At 41.2% G+C, this 22,308-nt stretch overlaps 1 protein-coding gene across 8 annotated transcripts in view; it reads right to left on the bottom strand.

Moving 5' to 3' along the window:
• LOC110523972 (dymeclin) overlaps positions 1-22,308 on the bottom strand; it is a 156,932-nt gene that overhangs the window by 122,574 nt on the left and 12,050 nt on the right. For 2 of the 8 annotated variants that reach the window (XM_090235049.1, XM_036977713.2), the window contains exons 2-5: positions 18,549-18,760; positions 12,904-12,956; positions 7,330-7,423; positions 3,512-3,645 (exon numbers count right to left, since the gene is read on the bottom strand). In XM_090235049.1, the coding sequence (XP_090091175.1) occupies positions 3,512-3,645; positions 7,330-7,338 (143 nt within the window). In that variant the 5' untranslated portion in view covers positions 7,339-7,423; positions 12,904-12,956; positions 18,549-18,760. The remainder of the gene's footprint in view (positions 1-3,511; positions 3,646-7,329; positions 7,424-12,903; positions 12,957-18,548; positions 18,761-22,308) is intronic. The other 6 variants (XM_090235047.1, XM_090235050.1, XM_036977714.2 and 3 more) reach the window with 5 other exon arrangements.

Raw genomic sequence — 22,308 nt, 5'->3', positions numbered from 1 at the left:
TCCAGCCCTCCACTCTATCTTTGTCCTACTAACATCCCCATCTTTTCTCACTAACGTCCCTCCCTTCCTCCCTCTTCCCTGTCTTTTCTTCCCACTAATGTCCCCCTCTCTTCCCTTCCCCAGCTTTTCCCACCAACGTCAGTCCAACCCTTGGGAGCCAAGGGCTTAAATGGGAACCCAATCTAGACTACAGAGCCGATATTAACTCTGATGATGGGATGTGATGCCGTTTTTCCACGTCTCCCTCTCTCTCCCCCTCTCTCTGGAAGGGTGACCTACCCAGCAGCCACTGAAGACAATACCAGATGAGGAAATGGAGTGACTGAACTGGCAAAGGGATGAATGAAGGAACCACAGTTCACATAGGCTTAAGTGTGTAGCAGCTTCAGAGTGTGTGTGATTAAGACATCAGTCTCAACATTAAGGTTTCCATTAGCTGGCTATCGGACGATAAGAAAAATGAAAAGCCAAAAAATAAAACTGCTGCCGACCAAAATGACCGGGAGGAAAAAAAGTAATTGCAAAATAATGCTTTTTATTAATTGATGGAAAAATACTAGTGGAGGCAAAACATTTGTTTTAAATTTACCTTTATTTAACCAGGCAAGTCAGTTAAGAACACATTCATATTTTCAATGACGGCGTAGGAACAGTGGGTTAACTACCTGTTCAGGGGCAGAACGACAGATTTGTACCTTGTCAGCTCGGGGGTTTGAACTTGCAACCTTCCGGTTACTAGACCAACGCTCTATCCACTAGGCTACCCTTCCACCTGTCATGCTTATCGTCTACAGGTTAAATTGGCGTTTGTGTATCTTTGTTAGTCATCATGTAGCCCATATCATTTATCAACACAGCTATCACACGTGTACAGTACAGCATAAAGAGTCTATTTTGAGCGGGATTTCTCCTGCAGCTCCTAAGCAGGATGCTGCTGAAGTAAAACATGCTTTTATAAGCCCATTCATGTAGAAGCATTCTAAATGCAATCGTGTTAATCTGTTTTCAAGGCCACGATTAAAAACAGCTAGGCCTACTATTTTTATTTGTCAACTGGTAACCTAATTGAAGCATGCCTCCATTCATCATTTAAGTGCAAGCAACAGGCTATCAGCGTGTCACCAGCACTTCACAATGTGAGCTAGAGGCAGTACGCATTTTGAAAACATAGGCCTACTTAATTGTTTGAAACCTAAATGCTTTACTTCATATTATGAGGCATGTCATACCTTGCTTCAAAGTAGCCTATAGGCAAATCCGACCATGGAAAAGTGGATGCAATTATTTTATAAAGACTTCATAGGCGGCGTGTTAATTTCAAGTTTGGAGAAGCAAATAATTTATCCTACTATTTATACTACCGATCTGCGTGCCAGTTATGATTTTCATATGCGCATTTGTGGAACAGTTTAATTTCAATAATAACATTTTTGTTTGTCAAAATCATTGTCACCTGGTAAATCATAAAAATCTGAATTCAAATGGTAAAAATCTAAAAGTTTCAATTAAGTTAATGTGAGAGCACCAGCCTCTGCCAAATGGACACATTGATACACCGCGATCCATTGGCGGTTATAGAAATGAGCGCTTTGAACTCAGTCTATAGGCCAATGCAGCAGTAGGCCTAGAACTTCCATTGTCAACTAAAACAAAATACATGAAGTCGACAAATAAAAACTGCAGAAAATATGATAAATTCAGGTTCTTTCAATTGCATTCATCTCTCCACTCAGCACGTCTACCTCCCTTTCTATACATCTTGAACTACTATTTTTATAAATTCCGTATTACATACATTTATTACTGGTGACATGTAACAGAGAATTTAAAAAAATAAACAATCAAAGGTCAAACAATTCACACAATAAAACAATGAATGCGCAAGAATTGGCGGGAGACAGCTGAGACTCGTCTATATCTTCGTCACACACCCCTACCATTCTTCTTGTCTCAACATTTTAAATTATACTCAAGACATTATCTTCACACATATTTTAGATGCTTTTCACTGACAGCCACAACTCAGTATTCAGCTAGGTCTATTGCCACTTGCTCTGCCCAAATTGCGGGCCTCCCAAATAGGCATAGGCCTACAAGCTTGTGGCTTGAAACAATCAGCAACAACAACAAAAACAATAGAAAATTAAATATAGATCCTTGATTCCGCTGTCGCTAAATTACGCTTTCTGGTGAAGTATTTGAATGATTTGATTTATTTCTGTATAGACAGGAGTAATTATATAACTTTGGCAAATTTCTGAAAGACTTTTCATATTAACTTTCTTTCCTTGTCCAGAAGCCAAAGCCACAATCCTAGTCATATTAGAAACCCATCCTTGTTGATGCATCTTTAGATTCCCCCTCTTTCTAAGTTTTGAATGGAGATTTTGATACATATGGAACCGCTCTCATCAGTTGCGCTGTTTAAAATAGAGTTTTGGCAAATGTTTGAAAATTATGTTTTGTTGGCTGCTTCATTACATGTTCTGTTAAAATGATTCACCATAATCGAAATGTGACTTCTGTCATTCTGAGCACTGTGGTCGGACGCCCAAATGGGTTACACACCCAATGGTAAATTTCTCAAATGACCGGTAAATTAAAATATTCCATGTCATGTTGCACAGCACCACATTTTCCTAATGGAAATCCTGGTGTGTGTGCACTGCAATCTTTTTCATAGGTCAAAGTAAAACACACAACGTCATTTCCCAATAATTCACTATACAAACTAGGATGTTTACCCCTTTCTCTCCTTGGTTTTACAGAAAAGCAAAAAAAATCCCACTATACAAGATGATTTCCTCACCATCACATCAGACTAAATTCACTCAGATGGTTAGCTAGGATATGTGATCAGCGTAAATTATTTATTGCTCATAGGCATTGAGTAAAACAAATACCCTGTCTCCCCCCATAATTTACTCTTACTGGCAGAGGGATAAATTAAAGAAAAAGCCAGCCATAACAACCGAAGGTCACTGTGTGGCACCTTCAGGCCAAAGGGGACTGGTGGCAACTTAAATTGTGGAGGACCAGCTGGAATGGAATAAATGGAATGGTATCGAACACAAACATATGGTTTCCATGTGTTTGATACCATTCCATTCACTCCATTCCAGCCATTATTATGAGCCGTCCTCCCTTCAGCAGCCTCCTGTGCTTCAGACTGTATGTTTAAGACTTTGTCAGTCTCTGTATGTGTTCTGTGAAATTCACCATTTACCTCAGAGTAACTCACATAATTTCCTAATCTTTTACTTGATCAAGATGTTTACTCTTTTCCTCACTGGTTTTACTATAAAAAGAGACACATTTCCCAATTCCCACACTAACTGCTCTCTTCCACTCTCCCGTCTGCAATGACACACTGTCCTGGCTGTGCTTCAGTATTGAAAAGGGGGATGGATGCGGAGGTGGAGGGACACATGTGTGTGCGTGTGCATGCGTGGAGGGATGGATAAAGGAATACAGGTCTGAAGCGAGGGATGAAGGGATTTCTCTCACTCACCACAGGAGCCTGGCACCCTCTCCTGGTAGGAGAACTGTAAGTGCAGATCCTCCTCTGTCATCTCCCTGATGAAGACTTTGAGAAGGCAGCGAATCATGAACAAAGTATTGTGGGCCTGCCAGATGAACAGCTGACTGGAAAGGGGGGAAAAAGAAGATGAAGATTATTCACTGGCTGAGATTTGTATTTTTCCTTTATCAAGACAAGAGAAATCTAGGCATTGTAATTAACACAAATACTAAACATGAAAATCAGGCACTTTCATTCCATTGTGTCAAATATGCTCATTGTTAACTTAAACTGATTTGGTTGGATATCGCATTAAGTCCGTAGTACCACTATCTATAGACTGGGGGGAGACATAGTGGACATGGTAAACTATGGACATAGTAAACAACCCTGTAATAAAAACTGGTGGCTAGGTGGCTTTGTCAAGGCTACAGACAGCGGACATCCTGTGACATAGAGATGTCCTGTGGCCCCTTGGCTTGTCCTCAGAATGATTGGCCCCTTCAGGGAGACAGCAGTTATGACTCGTGACACATCCGCTATAGAGACACGCAGTAGCCTTGACTAATTGTCTATTCTCACAGTCAGACAGTTACCACAGCCAGGAAGAATGGATGAGCCTCTGCTCTGATCTCTGGTGTTCACCAGGTCATATAAGAACACCAACAAAGCAGACACTCACAAAAACAAGTCACAGCAGGTGACAACAGTTGTGACACCAGTCGTGACTTGCGACACATCCGCTATAGAGACGTAGCAGCAGCCTTGACTACCACTGAGGAAAAGAGCAGCCTCTCACAGTGACAGTCACAACAGCCATGACAGTCAGGAAGGAAGGATGAGCCTCTGATTTCTGGTCACACACATGTACCACCAGTTAATTTAAGCCCACAAATCAACACTAACATAAAAACACACATACAAGCCAATATTATGACCAAAGGCATGTCCCAACAGTTCATTTTAGCACACTAACCAGCACACTAACCAAAACTTATAATCAAGCCAATACATGACCAAAGCAACTGCATTACCTTTAAATAAGCACACCAACACTCGCATAAATACACATTCAAGTCAATATTATGACCGAAGTAATACAGGTAACTGCCAAAATAAAATAAAGAAAACAAGTATATTGAAAGCAGATGCTTCCACAGAGTTAGGGTTCCTGAGTTAATTAAGCAATTAACATCCCATCATGGTCATGTATAAACATGCCCAGTTGCCCATTATTTTGTCTACCATGGCTAGAAGAGATCTTAGTGACTTTGGAAGAGGGGTTTCAAAGGAGCATATGTGGACACAAGTGTGTGTGTGCAGGGTTCAACACTAACTTGTACTACCAGTGCTACCAACTTTTTCAGTTGGTGAAACCAGCACATGATTTGGTAGACCCATTTAAAAAAATATATAAAAAATGATAATGACCTGGTCCGAGTCCCATAATGCGCCTGCATTCCATACAGAAGCAGGCTAATTATGACTAGCCATCTTTAAATTAGCATGCCATTGTGTTCTAACATTGATTTGGATAGATTTACTGTAACAGCAAAGAAAATAGACTTAAAATATAGTGCAAAATGCATTTACTGCAGATTTCACAGTGACATGTGTTCTTTTCTCCTAAATCTTCTAGAGGGCATAATCCACCATTTTTTCAGGTTTTCATTCTCAAAAATCACACTTTCTAAATCGGAAAAACAAAACTGGACGTTCTAAATCCACAACAATGCTTCAACCACATCAGGGGACCATTTTTTAAGTCTGGGGGAGAAAAAAAACTTTGTAGTTACCCTTTAATTCAGGTGCACACCAGCCAGACAGTTGTGTTTGGCTAGCGGTGTTTCTGTAGCACACATGGAGTTTTCAAAACTAATTGCCACTGGATTGATGCAAATTATTATTATTCTGCTAGGTAGAAATACAATACTTTGAAGTTACTCTGCTCACCCATTCTTGCCTTAGCATTTACTGGTAGATATCATAACTTGGAACATCTTTCCTACCACCTTTCTACCCCTACCACTGTCAGTCTTCGTTAAGCTGCTCCAAGCAGCTGTTTGAGAGCTGCGCGCTCTCTCTGCCGGGTAGATTACCTATAGGCTATATGTGTACAGCACACGTGATAAATAATCAACATAATGAACTAACATATTTATTAATCAATTACATAGCCTAGATTAAAAATGATTACAATATTTTTTATCACTGGCTACTGACAAGGGATGATTGACTGGGGTTTCTAAAACCTCCTCGGGCCAGCGTGCAACCCTGTAGGCTATGTGGAGTCCTGACACACACAGACGGGCATTTCCATGCTGTTGTTGGCTCATCAGAAAGTTGGTTGATTTTTGGGCAATTTCATAATACTGAATAAATCAATATAATACAAAAATAAGCAAATTGTGAACCAAAAACTAATGTGACCAGGTAAATTTTTTCCACTGGCACCCTTAAAACCAATTTTAAAAAGTGTGTCGCACTGCCAAGTCAAATTACATCAAATGAGACTGTTTTGGTCACAGTATCGAACCAGTGTGTGTGTGTGTGTGTCTCAGTCACCAGATCTCAACCCAATTGAACACTTATGGGAAATTCTGGAGCAGTGACTTAAACAGCATTTTCCACCACCAAAACACCAAATGATGGAAATTCTCGTGGAAGAATGGTGTCGCCTCCCTCCAATAGAGTTCCAGAGTTCCAGTAGAATCTATGCCAGGAAGTACTGAAGTTGTTCTGACAGTTCGTGGTGGCCCAACGCCCTATTAAGACGCGTTATGATGGTGTTTCCTATATTTTGTGAGTTACTACTAGCTTCTATTGTAACTGTGGCAAGGTTGTATGTGAAGACTTGTGAGGACACCCACCATTTTACGAGTGGCATGACCTACACAGTTCTATGAGAACCAGCGTAGCCTTGCAGTTCACACAAACATCAATAGCTTCACATTTTGTCATTTTTTATGTTTGAATGTTTTTCTCCCAGAGTTTTCCCATGCAGACACCTTTCCACCACCGCACACATCTGGTCCACCAGATCTAGTTGGTAAACTTAGAGCCGCCCCTATTCCACTAATTACTATGAAGTTTCAGTTGATGTCTCTTACTTACTGGAAGTCTGACAGCTGGTGTCTGAGAATCGCTGGTGTCTCCCTTGCCTTACTAGAGGTTTGACAGCTGCTCCTCTTCTCTTACAAGTGACCATAAGCGGGATCTCTCACCGCAAGGCCACTTCCAATCCAACTACGGTGACAAAATCCCATGGTGTTCATGACCAGAGCGAATCACAGCACAATGCAAATGACCCATGCACAATGCAAATACGCCTCCAATTATGTGGGTAAAACTGGAAAACCAGATTGAAGAGAGGAATAGGGAGGGATAACTGACTAACTCACTCCACCCTCAGGTTTATGAATGAAACACTTATCAGATCATCTGGATTTCAACTTGGATGAGTTGGATCTCCCATCCAGAGTGCGGTTGGGTTTGTCACCAACACAGCCCAAACTATACCTTTTGGTGGATTCCCATGGGAAATGTAAAAAGTCAATGGTTCTGCTAGAGCATTACCACTAAATCATGAGTACAGAACACAACATATTCATTATTGTACTATCCATGTCATAGTCCCAAACTCTAAGCCTACATGAACATTTCATCCCAGTCACTGATTTAAACATAAGCATACAACACAGGGCGTAGGTCTATTTATTATTGAACTACTCAATTTAGATCACTGATTCCCATCCCATCACTTGTTCTTGGAACAGCACTTGTTACTTGGTTTTACACATAGTACTCACTCTTGGCATTCTGTGGATATTTTCAACTCTTTGGTTCTTCCAAGGAATATTCTCACTAGGGCTCCAAAATTCCCTGTTCTGGGATTGTTCTCAACTGTAGGAGGGGCAGACCGGAGAGGAGAGAGGAAGACACAGTACACTGTATTTAAAATACCTGCTTGGTGATTCTGACACACATTACATCAATAATCTATACTGAACAGAAATATAAACGCAACATGTAAAGTGTTGGTACTGTTTCATGAGCTGAAATTAAAGATCCCAGAAATGTTCCATATGCACAAAAAGCTTAATTCTCTCAAATTGGTTTGTATTCCTGTTAGTAAGCATTTCTCCTTTGCCATGACAATCCATCCACCTGACAGTTGTAGCATATCAAAAAGCGAATTAAACAGCATGATCATTACTCAGGTGCACTTTGTACTGGGGGACAATAAAAGGCCACTCAAATATGCTGTGTTGTCACACAACACAATACCACAGATGTCTTAGGTTTTGAGGGAGTGTGCAATTGGCATGCTGACTGCAGGAATGTCCACCAGAGCAGATGCCATAGAATTTAATGTTAATTTCTCTACCATAAGCCACCTCCAACGTCATTTTTTATAATTTGGCCATACATCCAACCGGCCTCAAAACTGCAAAGGCGTCGTGTGAGCAAGTGGTTTGCTAATGTCAACCTTGTGAACAGAGTGCCCCATGGTGGCGGTTGGGTTATGGTATGGGCAGGCATAAGCTACAGACAATGAACACAATTGCATTGCAATTGCATTTTATCGATGGCAATTTGAATGCACAGAGATACCGTGACAAGATCCTGAGGCCCATTGTTGTGCCATTCATCCGCCGCCATCACCTGATGTTTCAGCATGATAATGCACGTAAACTGTAAGCTGAAAATGCTGAAAAGCTGAAAATGTCACCCCTTGAGCATGTATGGAATGCTCTGGATTGACATGTACGACAGCGTGTTCCAGTTCCCGCCAATATCCAGCAACGTTGCTCAGCCATTGAAAAGGAGTGGGCCAACATTATTATACAGGCCACAATCAAAAGCCTGATCAACTCTTGGCGAAGGAGATGTGTTGTGCTGCTTGAGGCAAATGGTGGTCACACTAAATACGACATATGTATATCTGTATTCCCAGTCATGTGAAATCCATAGATTATGGCTTAATGAATTTATTTCAATTGACTGATTTCCTTATAATGAACAGTAACTCAGTAAAATCGAGTTAATATTTTTGTTCAGTATGTATGTATGTATGTATGTATGTATGTATGTATGAATGTATGTATGTATGTATGTATGGCAAAGGTTGGCTACTTTGTGAAGAAACTAAAATAAATTAGATTTTTTGGGGGGTTATTACATGATTTCATGTCTTCACTATTAATCTACAATGTAGAAAATAGTAAAAAATAAAGAAATACTATGTAATGAGTAGGTGTGTCCAAACTCATTAAAAAGTAGTAAAAATAAAAAGAGAAATACCTTTTTCACATAAATATTCAGACCCTTTGCTATGAGACTCGAAATTGAGCTCATCCTGTTTCCATTGATCATCCTTGAGATGTTTCTTCAACTTGATTGGAGTCCACCTGAGGTAAATTCAATTGATTGGACATGATTTGGAAAGGCACTTGTCCGTAGAGCTCAGAGACAGGATTGTGTCAAGGTGCAGATCTGGAGAAGGGTAGCAAAAAATGTCTGCAGCATTGAAGGTCCCCAAGAACACAATGGAAACAAGATTCTCTGGTCTGATGAAACCAAGATTGAACTCTTTGGCCTGAATGTCAAGCTGTGTGCTTAGGGTCGTTGTCCTGGAGGAAACCTGGTACCATCCCTACGGTTAAGCATTCTGGTGGCAGCATCACGCTTTGGGGATGGTTTTCAGCGGCAGGGACTGGGAGACAAGTCAGGATAGAGGGAAAGATGAACGGAGCAAAGTACAGAGAGATCCTTGATGAAAACCTGCTCCAGAGCGCCTAGGACCTCAGACTGGGGCAAAGGTTCACCTTCCAACAGGACAACGACCATAAGCACACAGCCAAGACAACGCAGGAGTGGCTTCTGGACAAGTCTCTGAATGTCCTTGAGTGGCACAGCCAGAGCCTGGACTTGAACCCGATCGAACATCTCTGTAGAGACCTGAAAATGCTCCCCATACAACCTGACAGAGCTTGAGAGGATCTGCAGAGAAGAATGGGAGAAACTCCCCAAATACAGGTGTGCCAAACTTGTAGTCATATCCAAGAAGACTCAAGGCTGTAATCAGTTATTTTCTACATTTGCAAAGATTGCTAAAAACCTTTTTTTGCTTTGTCATTATGGACTATTGCATGTAGATTGCTGAGGGGAAAAAACAATTTAATTAATTTTAGAATAAGGCTGTAACGTAACACAATGTGGAAAAAGTCAAGGGGTCTGAATTAGAGGACGACCGATTAATCGGAATGGCCGATTTCAAGTTTTCATAACAATCGGTAATCAGCATTTTTGGACACCGATTATGGCCGATTACATTCCATTCCATGAGGAGACTGCGTGGCAGGCTGACTACCTATTTTGCGAGGTAAGCAAGGAGCCAAGGTAAGGTGCTAGCTAGCATTAAACTTATCTTCTAAAAAACAATCAATCTTAACATAATCACTAGTTAACTACACATGGTTGATGATATTACTAGTTTATCTAGCGTGTCCTGCGTTGCATATAATCGTTGCAGTGCCTGTTAATTTAACATTGAATCACAGCCTACTTCGCCAAACGGGTGATTTAACAAGCGCATTCGCAAAAAAAACACTATCGTTGCACCAATGTGTACTAACCATAAACATACATTTATTTTCTTAAAATCAATACACAAGTAAATATTTTTAAACCTGCATATTTAGTTAATATTGGCTGCTAACATGAATTTCTTTTAACTAGGTAAATTGTGTCACTTTCTTGCGTTCTGTGCAAGCAGAGTCAGGGTATATGCAGCAGTTTGGGCCGCCTGGCTCGTTGCGAACTGTGTGAAGACCATTTCTTCCTAACAAAGACCGTAATTAATTGGCCAGAATTTTCAATAATTATGACACAACATTGAAGGTTGTGCAATGTAACCGCAATATTTAGATTTATGGATTTCACTGAAAGAATAAACATTTTGTTTTCTAAATGATAGTTTCCAGATTTGACCATATTAATGATCTAAGGCTCGTATTTCTGTGTGTTATTATAATTAAGTCTATGATTTGATAGAGCAGACTGACTGAGCGGTGGTAGGCAGCAGCAGGCTCGTAAGCATTCATTCAAACAGCACTTTCCTGCATTTGCCAGCAGCTCTTCGCTGTGCTTCAAGCATTGCGCTGTTTATGACTTCAAGACTATCAAATCCCGAGATTAGGCTGGCAATACTAAAGTTTTGAACATCCAATAGTCAAAGGTATATGAAATACAAATGGTATAGAGAGAAATTGTCCTATAATAACTACAACCTAAAACTTCTTACCTGGGAATATTGAAGACTCATGTTAAAAGGAACCACCAGCTTTCATACGTTCTCATGTTCTGAGCAAGGAACTTAAACGTTAGCTTTTTTTACATGGCAAATATTGCACTTTTACTTTCTTCTCCAACACTGTTTTTGCATTATTTAAACCAAATTGAACATGTTTCATTATTTATTTGAGACTAAATTGACTTTCTTGATGTATTATATTAAGTTAAAATAAGTGTTCATTCAGTATTGTTGTAATTACCATTATTACAAATATATACAGTGGGGAAAAAAAGTATTTAGTCAGCCACCAATTGTGCAAGTTCTCCCACTTAAAAAGATGAGAGAGGCCTGTAATTTTCATCATAGGTACACTTCAACATGACAGACAAAATGAGAAAAATAAATCCAGAAAATCACATTGTAGGATTCTTTATGAATTTATTTGCAAATTATGGCGGAAAATAAGTATTTGGTCACCTACAAACAAGCAAGATTTCTGGCTCTCACAGACCTGTAACTTCTTCTTTAAGAGGCTCCTCTGTCCTCCACTCGTTACCTGTATTAATGGCACCTGTTTGAACTTGTTATCAGTATAAAAGACACCTGTCCACAACCTCAAACAGTCACACTCCAAACTCCACTATGGCCAAGACCAAAGAGCTGTCAAAGGACACCAGAAACAAAATTGCAGACCTGCACCAGGCTGGGAAGACTGAATCTGCAATAGGTAAGCAGCTTGGTTTGACGAAATCAACTGTGGGAGAAATTATTAGGAAATGGAAGATATACAAGACCACTGATAATCTCCCTCGATCTGGGGCTCCACGCAAGATCTCACCCCGTGGGGTCAAAATTATCACAAGAACGGTGAGCAAAAATCCCAGAACCACACGGGGGGACCTAGTGAATGACCTGCAGAGAGCTGGGACCAAAGTAACAAAGCCTACCATCAGTATCACACTACGCCGCCAGGGACTCAAATCCTGCAGTGCCAGACGTGTCCCCCCCTGCTTAAGCCAGTACATGTCCAGGCCCGTCTGAAGTTTGCTAGAGAGCATTTGGATGATCCAGAAGAAGATTGGGAGAATGTCATATGGTCAGATGAAACCAAAATATAACTTTTTGGTAAAAACTCAACTCGTCGTGTTTGGAGGACAAAGAATGCTGAGTTGCATCCAAAGAACACCATACCTACTGTGAAGCATGGGAGTGGAAACATCATGCTTTGGGGCTGTTTTTCTACAAAGGGACCAGGACGACTGATCCGTGCAAAGGAAAGAATGAATGGGGCCATGTATCGTGAGATTTTGAGGGAAAACCTCCTTCCATCAGCAAGGGCATTGAAGATGAAACGTGGCTGGGTCTTTCAGCATGACAATGATCCCAAACACACCGCCCGGGCAACGAAGGAGTGACTTCGTAAGAAGCATTTCAAGGTCCTGGAGTGGCCTAGCCAGTCTCCAGATCTCAACCCCATAGAAAATCTTTGGAGGGAGTTGAAAGTCCGTGTTGTCCAGCAACAGCCCCAAAACATCACTGCTCTAGAGGAGATCTGCATGGAGGAATGGGCCAAAATACCAGCAACAGTGTGTGAAAACCTTTTGAAGACTTACAGAAAACGTTTGACCTCTGTCATTGACAACAAAGGCTATATAACAAAGTATTGAGAGAAACTTTTGTTATTGACCAAATACTTATTTTCCACCATAATTTGCAAATAAATTCATTAAAAATCCTACAATGTGATTTTCTGGATTTTTTTCCCCTCATTTTGTCTGTCATAGTTGAAGTGTACCTATGATGAAAAGTACAGGCCTCTCTCATCTTTTTAAGTGGGAGAACTTGCACAATTGGTGGCTGACTAAATACTTTTTTGCCCCACTGTATATATAAAAATTGGCCGATTAATCGGTATCGGCTTTTTTTGGTACTCCAATAATCGGTATCGGCGCTGAAAAATCATACTCGGTCGACCTCTAGTCTGAATACTTTCCAAATGTAGTGTGTGTGTGTGTGTGTGTGTGTACGTATGTATGTATATCTATTAGGCAGGCATAAAACTCAAACCAACAAACATAAGACGTACTCAGGATCTTGGCCAGGGGAATAACAGCCTCTTCCAACAGCTTGGAGTTACCACTGTAGAGGAGGGAGAATGAGCAAGAGAGAGAGAGTGAAAGAGCGAGAGAGCAAGACAATGTTGGTCAATTCAATACCACAGCACTGTGGTACTCTGGACAGTTCTCTGAAATGAGAAGTTGTCATCATCAGTCTACTGTGCCCTCTACTGTCAAGTTAGCATAGTCACAACACACTCATTCTTAGAAACAGAACTAGAGTACAATTTTATACGTCTCAAAACTCTCATTGGCTAACTCCGGTTTCCCAGCACTACCACTTGAGAACACCCACTCCTCTTACGTGCCTCACTAATGTAAATAAGCTTGTACTGTACAATCAGAAAACACCTACAATTTCAGCAAGCTGTTACTGTAACTTAAGGTCAACTACATATACGGTCACATCTGATCATAAAGTCTGTTAGATTAATGTTCTAAGTCAGCTGATGTGTAAAACCAGAACCTAAAATCTGTTTGGCCTGGAAGACAAACTTCAAATTCTTAGCTATTGTCGACAGCCTGGTGTAACGTGGGCCTTCGCTGCATCCTGCACCTTAGCTAATGTTTGCAGCCCGGGATAAGTCCCAAATGGCACCTTATCCCCAATGTTCTGCACTACTTTTGACCAGGGCCCATAGGGTTCAACTTCATTTTTTAAATTTAGCTCGACATTAAATTACCTCAGCAATCATTGCGGCTTGCTATGGAGCGGGCAAGCTATTTACATGCATTGGACAGACAAGTGTAGTGTGTGAGATGCGACTGAAATTTTGCGAGAAAGCGAGAGAGGGTGGAGGAGACGACTTGGCTTAAAGCGCTGGGCAGGGCTTGACATTAACTTTTTTAGCCACTTGTCCTTTGGACCAGCAGGACAGATTTTTTACATGTCCGAAAGCTGAAGTCACTTCTCTTTCCCCTCCCAAAAAAGGACCAACACCATCGAACAGAAAGGTGACTGAAATGAGTGAAGAACAAATAATTTTCTTTGCCTGCCCATAGACAATGTTATCAGCCCCTAGCGGCCATCACCCCCAAAAAATATTTTTATGTTTAACACAAAGACTGCTAGCGCAAGCTCGGATGCAACGGGAGGGACGAGACGAAACATGACATTGACAAAATATATTTAGTGGAGCCAAATCTTTTCTAACAGCCTATTCCACTCTGGTGGAGCCTTGGCAAGAAAGAGATGTGTAGTAGCCTAAGTATATCTGGATTTCTGCGCATCTGTGTGTGCTGTGCAAGTGACACACAGTCAGAGCCTTGCTGGTTTTGTGTTATGTGATCGGTTGTAAATCATGGGCCGCAGACCTGTGCCGTCCTCAGAACTGGATAAACGGAGTCGCATTTCTGCCTTTATGCATTGTAGGTAGGTTGCACATTGCTAGTAAAATATGGAGATGGGGCTTGGCCAACTACGCATTATTTCTTTCATAAGCTTTCCTTATCTTTAGACTAAGATATTTTGATTTCTCATTCAATTTTTCCATAGTTGTAATGTTTGCTCAATTTCACTTATTGTGACCTAAAACATGTCATTCTCAATAGATATGTGATTGAGAATAGCATAGACTCCAATTTCCATAATTTTTCACATTTAAAAGCTGCAACATTAAGGACATTTAACACTACTAGAATAGTTCATAACTTTAAATTTGTCTTAATGCTTTTACGGTATTTCAATTAGTAGGATTAGGCTTTTGGACTTTAATTTATTTAATCACATTCCCAGTGGGTCAGAAGTTTACATAAAGTCAATTAGTATTTCATGCATTGCCTTTGAATTGTTAAACTTGGGTCAAACGTTTCGGGTTGCCTTCCACAAGTTTCCCACAATAAGTTGGGTGAATTTTGGCCCATTCCTCCTGACAGAGCTTGTGTAACTGAGTCAGGTTTGTAGGCCTCCATGCTTGCACACGCTTATTCAGTTCTGCCCACAAATGTTCTATTGGATTGAAGTCAGGGCTTTGTGATGTCCACTCCAATACCTGGACTTTGTGGTCCTTAAGCCATTTTGTCACAACTTTGGAAGTATGCTTGGGGTCATTGTTTCTTTGGAAGACTCATTTGCGACCAAGCTTTTAACTTCCTGACTGATGTCTTGAGATGTTGCTTCAATATATCCACATCATTTTCCTACCTCATGATGCCATCCATTTTGTGAAGTGCACCAGTCCGTTCTGCAGCAAAGCACCCCCACAACATGATGCTGCCACCCCCGTGCTTCACGGTTGGGATGGTGTTCTTTGGCTTGCAAGCCTCCCCCTTTTTCCTCCAAACATAACGATGGTCATTACGACCAAACAGTTTTATTTTAGTTTCATCAGACTGGAGGACATGCATACCATAGTCTGGCTTTAGACATGCATAACATAGTCTGGCTTTTTTATGGCGGTTTTGGAGCAGTGGCTTCTTCCTTGCTGAGCGGCCATTCAGGTTAAGTCGATATGGGACTCATTTTACTGTGGATATTGATACTTTTGTACCGGTTTCGTCCAGCATCTTCACAAGGTCCTTTGCTGTTGTTCTGGGATTGATTTGCACTTTTCGCACCAAAGTATGTTCATCTCTAGGAGACAGAACGCGTCTCCTTCCTGAGCGGTATGATGGCTGTGTGGTCCCATGGTGTTTATACTTGCGTACTATTGCTTCTATAGATTAATGTGGTACCTTCAGGTGTTTGGAAAGGATGAATCAGACTTGTGGAGGTCTACAATTTTTTTCTGAGGTCTTGGCTGATTTCTTTTGATTTTCCCATGATGTCAAGCAAAGAGGCACTGAGTTTGAAGGTAGGCCTTGAAATACATCCACAGGTACACCTCCAATTGACTCAAATGATATCAATTAGCCTATCAGAAGCTTCTAAAGCCATGACATCATTTTCTGGAATGTTCCAAGCTGTTTAAAGGCACAGCCAACTTAGTGTATGTAAACTTCTGACCCAATGGAATTGTGATACAGTGATTTGTAAGTGAAATAATCTGTCTGTGAACAATTGTTGGAAAAATTACTTGTGTCATGCACAAAGTAGATATTCTAACCGACTTGCCAAAACTATAGTTTGTTAACAAGAAATTTGTGGAGTGGTTAAAAAATTAGTTTTAATGACTCCAACCTAAGTGTATGTAAATTTCCGACTTCAAATGTATGTCTCGTCTTAATATCGAGCCTTGCTGAGCATCTTGTTGTTATGACATGCATTATCTGAATTAGGCCCACAGAATTATACCGATGGAAGAGCAGCTTCTATAAAGGTATTTTTGATATATTAACTACAAAAAGGTAACACGTGTTTTAATTTTAATTCTGTTGCCGCTAGCTAGCTCTGGTCCAACATGAACCCATCTCTCATAAATTCAAAGACATTCAACGTGAAATGTGATAAGCATAAACTAGTATTAAAAAAGTTTAATACATTTTTCTCTAATTAAAAATCTCTCCTTAAATACTGAATCAGGCTTGTAACATCAGTAAACTACAGTAGACTATGCTTTGGAGGGGGAGACAGGCAAAAAGTTCTCAGCTGGCAGGCAGGCAGACACTGGTATACGTTTCTGAGTGATAGAGTACGGGCTTTGAATAGGCGCTTGTTGCATTTTGTGGGACTGGAAAACAATACCCGGAATCTAAAAGAACACAATTAACCGGTTCCCACGCTATTAAAATAAAGGTTCTGTTCCGGAACAGTATAGATCACTTTCGTTCCCAGTTCTGATCCTGTTCCTCGAGAAATACTGTTATTTTCCGGTTTCCGGTTCTCTGGAGTATAAAATAACAGGGTGTGTGTGCGTGCGTGTGTATGTTATTGAAAGGAAATTACGTAATTGGTGAGGGCAAAGTGAAGCCACAGTAAACATTACAAAACTGATGTTTGATCTACTTTTACTTCTTATGGCTGCAGGGGCAGTATTGAGTAGCTTGGATGAAAGGTGCACAGAGTTGTCCAGAGTCAACGGCCTGCTCCTCAGTCCCAGTTGCTAATGTATGCATATTATTATTAGTATTGGATAGAAAACACTGAAGTTTCTAAAACTGTTTGAATGATGTCTGTGAGTATAACAGAACTCATATGGCAGGCAAAAACCTGAGAAGAAATCCAAACAGGAAGTAAGACATCTGAGGTTGGTCGATTTTCAACCCAGACCCTACTGAATTCACAGTGGGATATGGATGAAGTCGCACTTCCTAGGGCTTCCACTAGATGTCAACCGTCTTTAGAAACTTGAATGAGGCTTCTACTTTGTTGTGGCGCTGAATGGGAGCTGAATGAGCCAGGTGTCTGGCAGAGAGCCAAGGGCTGGTCATGCGCAATTCACATGATAACACGACCTGCGTTCCATGGCTTCTCTACACACAAAGGAATTCTCCGGTTGGAACTTTATTGAAGATTTATGATAACAACACCCTAAAGATTGATTCTATACTTAGTTTGACAAGTTTCTTCGACCTGTAATATAACTTTTTGAAGTTTTCGTCCGACGTTCGGATGGACCTGCACGAGCGTTTGGATTTGTGTACTAAACGCGCTAACAAAATTAGCTACTTGGACATAAATAATGGATAAATAATGGACATTATCGAAAAAATCAAGCATGTATTGTGGAACTAGGATTCCTGGGAGTGCATTCTGATGAAGATCATCAAAGGTAAAGGAATATTTATAATGTGATTTCTGATTTCTGTGAACGTAACGCTACAATGTAAACTCAGATTTTTTTTATATAAATATGAACTCTATCAAACAAAACACACATGTATTGTGTAACATGAAGTCCTATGAGTGTCATCTGATAAAGATCATGAAAGGTTAGTGATTAATTTTATCTCCATTTCTGCTTTTTGTGACTCCTCTCTTTGGCTGGAAAAATGGCTGGGTTTTTTTGTGAGTTGGTGGTCACCTAACAATATCGTTTGTGGTGCTTTTGCCGTAAAGCCTATTTGAAATCAGACACTGTGGTGGGATTAACAACAAGATTACCTTTAAAATGGTATAAGATACATGTATGTTTGAGGAAGTTTAATTGTGAGATTTCTGTTGTTTTGAATTTGGCGCCCTGCACTTTCACTGGCTGTTGTCATATCATCCCGTTAATGGTATTGCAGCCCTAAGAAGTCAAAAGAAGCACTACATGGAAATCGCTCTGACATTTCCTGGTTGCTAAAATTGGAATAGTTTGCCAATTTTCAGTTTTTAATTATTATTTTTGATTTTACCTTTATTTAACTAGGCAAGTCAGGTAAGAACAAATTCTTATTTACAATGACGGGCTACCCCGGACAAACCCGGATGATGCTGTGCCAATTGTGTGCCTACTTTATTAGCCTGGTCACAGATTTGTTTGTGCTGTCTTCCCAATTGCTATGGTTGTTGTGTACTACTTTATCATGGGCTGCGTCCCAAATGGCACCCTATTCCCTACCTAGTGCACCATGTTCTCAGTTCTCACGTTACGGGAAAAGTGGTCTAGCCAAGACGTCTGGCACTGAGGAGAGAGCCAGCATAGTTTCCCTGATGGGTATGCTGGTCTGGCCCTAACTCGTCAGGTGGCAGGGTGAAGAAAAGCACATCATGATTCTGTCTGTGGTGTAAGGATACGGGGCATGTTCTTACCTGCTAGTGGGGCTGATGAATGTGAAGGAGATTAGCTGGTTCCAGAAGGGGTCATTATCTGAGATGGACTCTGTGCCGATCAGGGTCCGGAGGCTCTGGTTCTCTGACAGGTCACTGACCTGGCTTGTGTTGGCTCCCATCTCATGGGATGTGGATCTAGGGTGAGGCTCACTCTCACTGTTTCATCTCCCACTATCACATCAGGTACTGTACTGGTAAAAATAAGGAAACATACTTATGTTAAATTAATCAATAGAACCACTGTCCTCAGGTTATCAAGATTATAAGCTTAACTAAAAATGTTTGTTATGGTTCATGAAATAGGAAGTAAAACTGAGTTCAGCTGTTAATAGATCATCTTATTTAACTGAGACCTAGGCCTACTTCTGATCGAAACTCCGCAAAAAAAAACTGCTTTTATTTTCAGCAAACTTAACATGTAAATACAGTGGGGCAAAAAAGTATTTGTGTCAGCCACCAATTGTGCAAGTTCTCCCACTTAAAAAGATAAGAGGCCTGTACTTTTCATCATAGGTACACTTCAACTATGACAGACAAAATGAGAAAAAAAATCCAGAAAATCACATTGCAGGATTTTTTATGAATTTATTTGCAAATTATGGTGGAAAATAAGTATTTGGTCAATAACAAAAGTTTATCTCATTACTTTGTTATTTACCCTTTGTTGGCAATGACAGAGGTCAAACGTTTTCTGTAAGTCTTCAAAAGGTTTTCACACACTGTTGCTGGTATTTTGGCCCATTCCTCCATGCAGATCTCCTCTAGAGCAGTGATGGTTTGGGGCTGTTGCTGGACAACACGGACTTTCAACTCCCTCCAAAGATTTTCTATGGGGTTGAGATCTGGAGACTGGCTAGGCCACTCCAGGACCTTGAAATGCTTCTTACGAAGCCACTCCTTCGTTGCCCGGGCGGTGTGTTTGGGATCATTGTCATGCTGAAAGACCCAGCCACGTTTCATCTTCAATGCCCTTGCTGATGGAAGGAGGTTTTCACTCAAAATCTCACGATACATGGCCCCATCCATTCTTTCCTTTACACGGATTAGTCGTCCTGGTCCCTTTGTAGAAAAACAGCCCCAAAGCAGGATGTTTCCACCCCCATGCTTCACAGTAGGTATGGTGTTCTTTGGATGCAACTCAGCATTCTTTGTCCTCCAAACACGACAAGTTGAGTTTTTACCAAAAAGTTATATTTTGGTTTCATCTGACCATATGACATTCTCCCAATCTTCTTTTGGATCATCCAAATGCTCTCTAGCAAACTTCAGACGGGCCTGGACATGTACTGGCTTAAGCAGGGGGACACGTCTGGCACTGCAGGATTTGAGTCCATGGCGGCGTAGTGTGTTACTGATGGTAGGCTTTGTTACTTTGGTCCCAGCTCTCTGCAGGTCATTCACTAGGTCCCCCCGTGTGGTTCTGGGATTTTTGCTCACCGTTCTTGTGATAATTTTGACCCCACGGGGTGAGATCTTGCGTGGAGCCCCAGATCGAGGGAGATTATCAGTGGTCTTGTATATCTTCCATTTCCTAATAATTGCTCCCACAGTTGATATCTTCAAACCAAGCTGCTTACCTATTGCAGATTCACCAAATACTTATTTTCCACCATCATTTGCAAATAAATTCATTAAAAATCCTACAATGTGATTTTCTGGATTCTTTTCCCTCATTTTTTCCCCACTGTATTTGTATGAACATAACAACAACTGAAATGTAAACTGAACAAGTTCCACAGACATGTGCCTAACAGAAATGGAAAAATGTGTCCCTGAAAAAAGGGGGGGGTTCAAAATCAAGAGTAACAGTCAATATCTGGTGTGGCCACCAGCTGCATTAAGTACTGCAGTGCATCTCCTCCTCATGGACTGCACCAGATTTGCCAGCTCTTGCTGTGAGATGTTACCCCACTCTTCCACCAAGGCACCTGCAAGTTCCCAGACATTTCTGGGGGGAATGGCCCTCACCCTCCAATCCAACAGGTCCCAGACGTGCTCAATTGGATTGAGATCCGGGCTCTTCGCTGGCCATGGCAGAACACTAACATTCCTGTCTTGTAGGAAATCACACACAGAAAGAGCAGTATGGCTGGTGCCCGTGTCATGCTGGAGGGTCATGTCAGGATGAGCCTGCAGGAAGGGTATCACACGAGGGAGGAGGATGTCTTCCCTGTAACACAGAGCGTTGAGATTGCCTGCAATGACAACAAGCTCAGTCCGATGATACACACCGCCCCCAGACCATGACGGACCCTCTACCACGATCCCACTCCAGGATACAGGCCTCAGTGTCACGCTCATTCCTTCGACAATAAATGCAAATCCAAACATCACCTCTGGTGAGACAAAACCAAAACTCGTCAGTGAAGAGCACTTTTTGACAGTCCTGTGTGGTCCAGCGACGGTGGATTTGTGCCCATAGGTGACGTTGTTGCCGGTGATGTCTGGTGAGGACCTGCCTTACAACAGACCTACAAGCCCTCAGTCCAGCCTCTCTCAGCCTATTGCGGACTGTTGGAGGGATTATGCGTTCCTGCTGTAACTCGGGCTGTTGTTGTTGCCGCCATCCAGTACCTGTCCCACAGGTGTGATGTTCGGGTGTACCGATCTTGTGCAGGTGTTGTTACACGTGGTCTGCCACTGCGAGGATGATCAGCTGTCTGTCCTGTCTCCATGTAGCGCTGTCTTAGGCGTCTCACAGTACGAACATTGCAATTTATTGCCCTGGCCACATCTGCAGCATGCCTGCAGATGAGCAGGGACCCTGGGACCTTTCTTTTGGTGTTTTTCAGAGTCAGAAAGAGTCAGTAGAAAGGCCTCTTTAGTGTCCTAAGTTTTCATAACTGTGACCTTAATTGCCTTCAGTCTGTCAGCGGTTGGTGTCTTAAAATGACCTTTCCACAGGTGCATGTTGATAATTGTTTCTGGTTCATTGAACAAGCATGGGAAACAGTGTTTAAACCCTTTACAATGAGGATCTGAACTTTATTGGATTTTTACAAATGATCTTTGAAAGACAGGGTCCTGAAAAAGGGACGTTTCTTTTTTTTGCCGAGTTTATAAATCAAATCAAAATCAAATGTTATTTGTCACATACACATGGTTAGCAGATGTTAATACGAGTGTAGCGAAATGCTTATGCTTCTAGTTCTGGCAATGCAGTAATAACCAACGAGTAATCTAACCTAACAATTCCACAACTACTACCTTATACACACAAGTGTAAAGGGATAAAGAATATGTACATGAAGATACATGAATGAGTGATGGTACAGAAGGGCATAGGCAAGATGCAGTAGATGGTATCGAATACAGTATATACACATATGAGATGAGTAATGTAGGGTATGGAAACAAAGTGGCATAGTTTAAAGTGGCAAGTGATAAATGTATTACATAAAGATGCAGTAGATGATATGTATATACTGTACTCTATGAGATGTGTAATGTAGGGTATGTAAACATTATATTAAGTGGCATTGTTTAAAGTGGCTAGTGATACATTTTTTACATCAATTTCCATTATTAAAGTGGCTGGAGTTGAGTCAGTGTGTTGGCAGCAGCCGCTCAATGTTAGTGGTGGCTGTTTAACAGTCTGATGGCCTTGAGATATAGAAGCTGTTTTTCCAGTCTCTCGGTGATACAGCCCGCCAGGATGCTCTCGATTGTGCATCTGTAGAAGTTTGTGAGTGCTTTTGGTGACAAACCGAATTTCTTCAGCCTCCTGAGGTTGAAGAGG

The sequence above is a fragment of the Oncorhynchus mykiss genome, chromosome 5 (genome assembly GCF_057628025.1).
Source record: "Oncorhynchus mykiss isolate SJ-2025 chromosome 5, ASM5762802v1, whole genome shotgun sequence".
NCBI lineage: Eukaryota > Metazoa > Chordata > Actinopteri > Salmoniformes > Salmonidae > Oncorhynchus > Oncorhynchus mykiss.
Note: the sequence above shows the minus strand (reverse complement) of the source record. Positions and strands in the feature narration are given on the sequence as shown.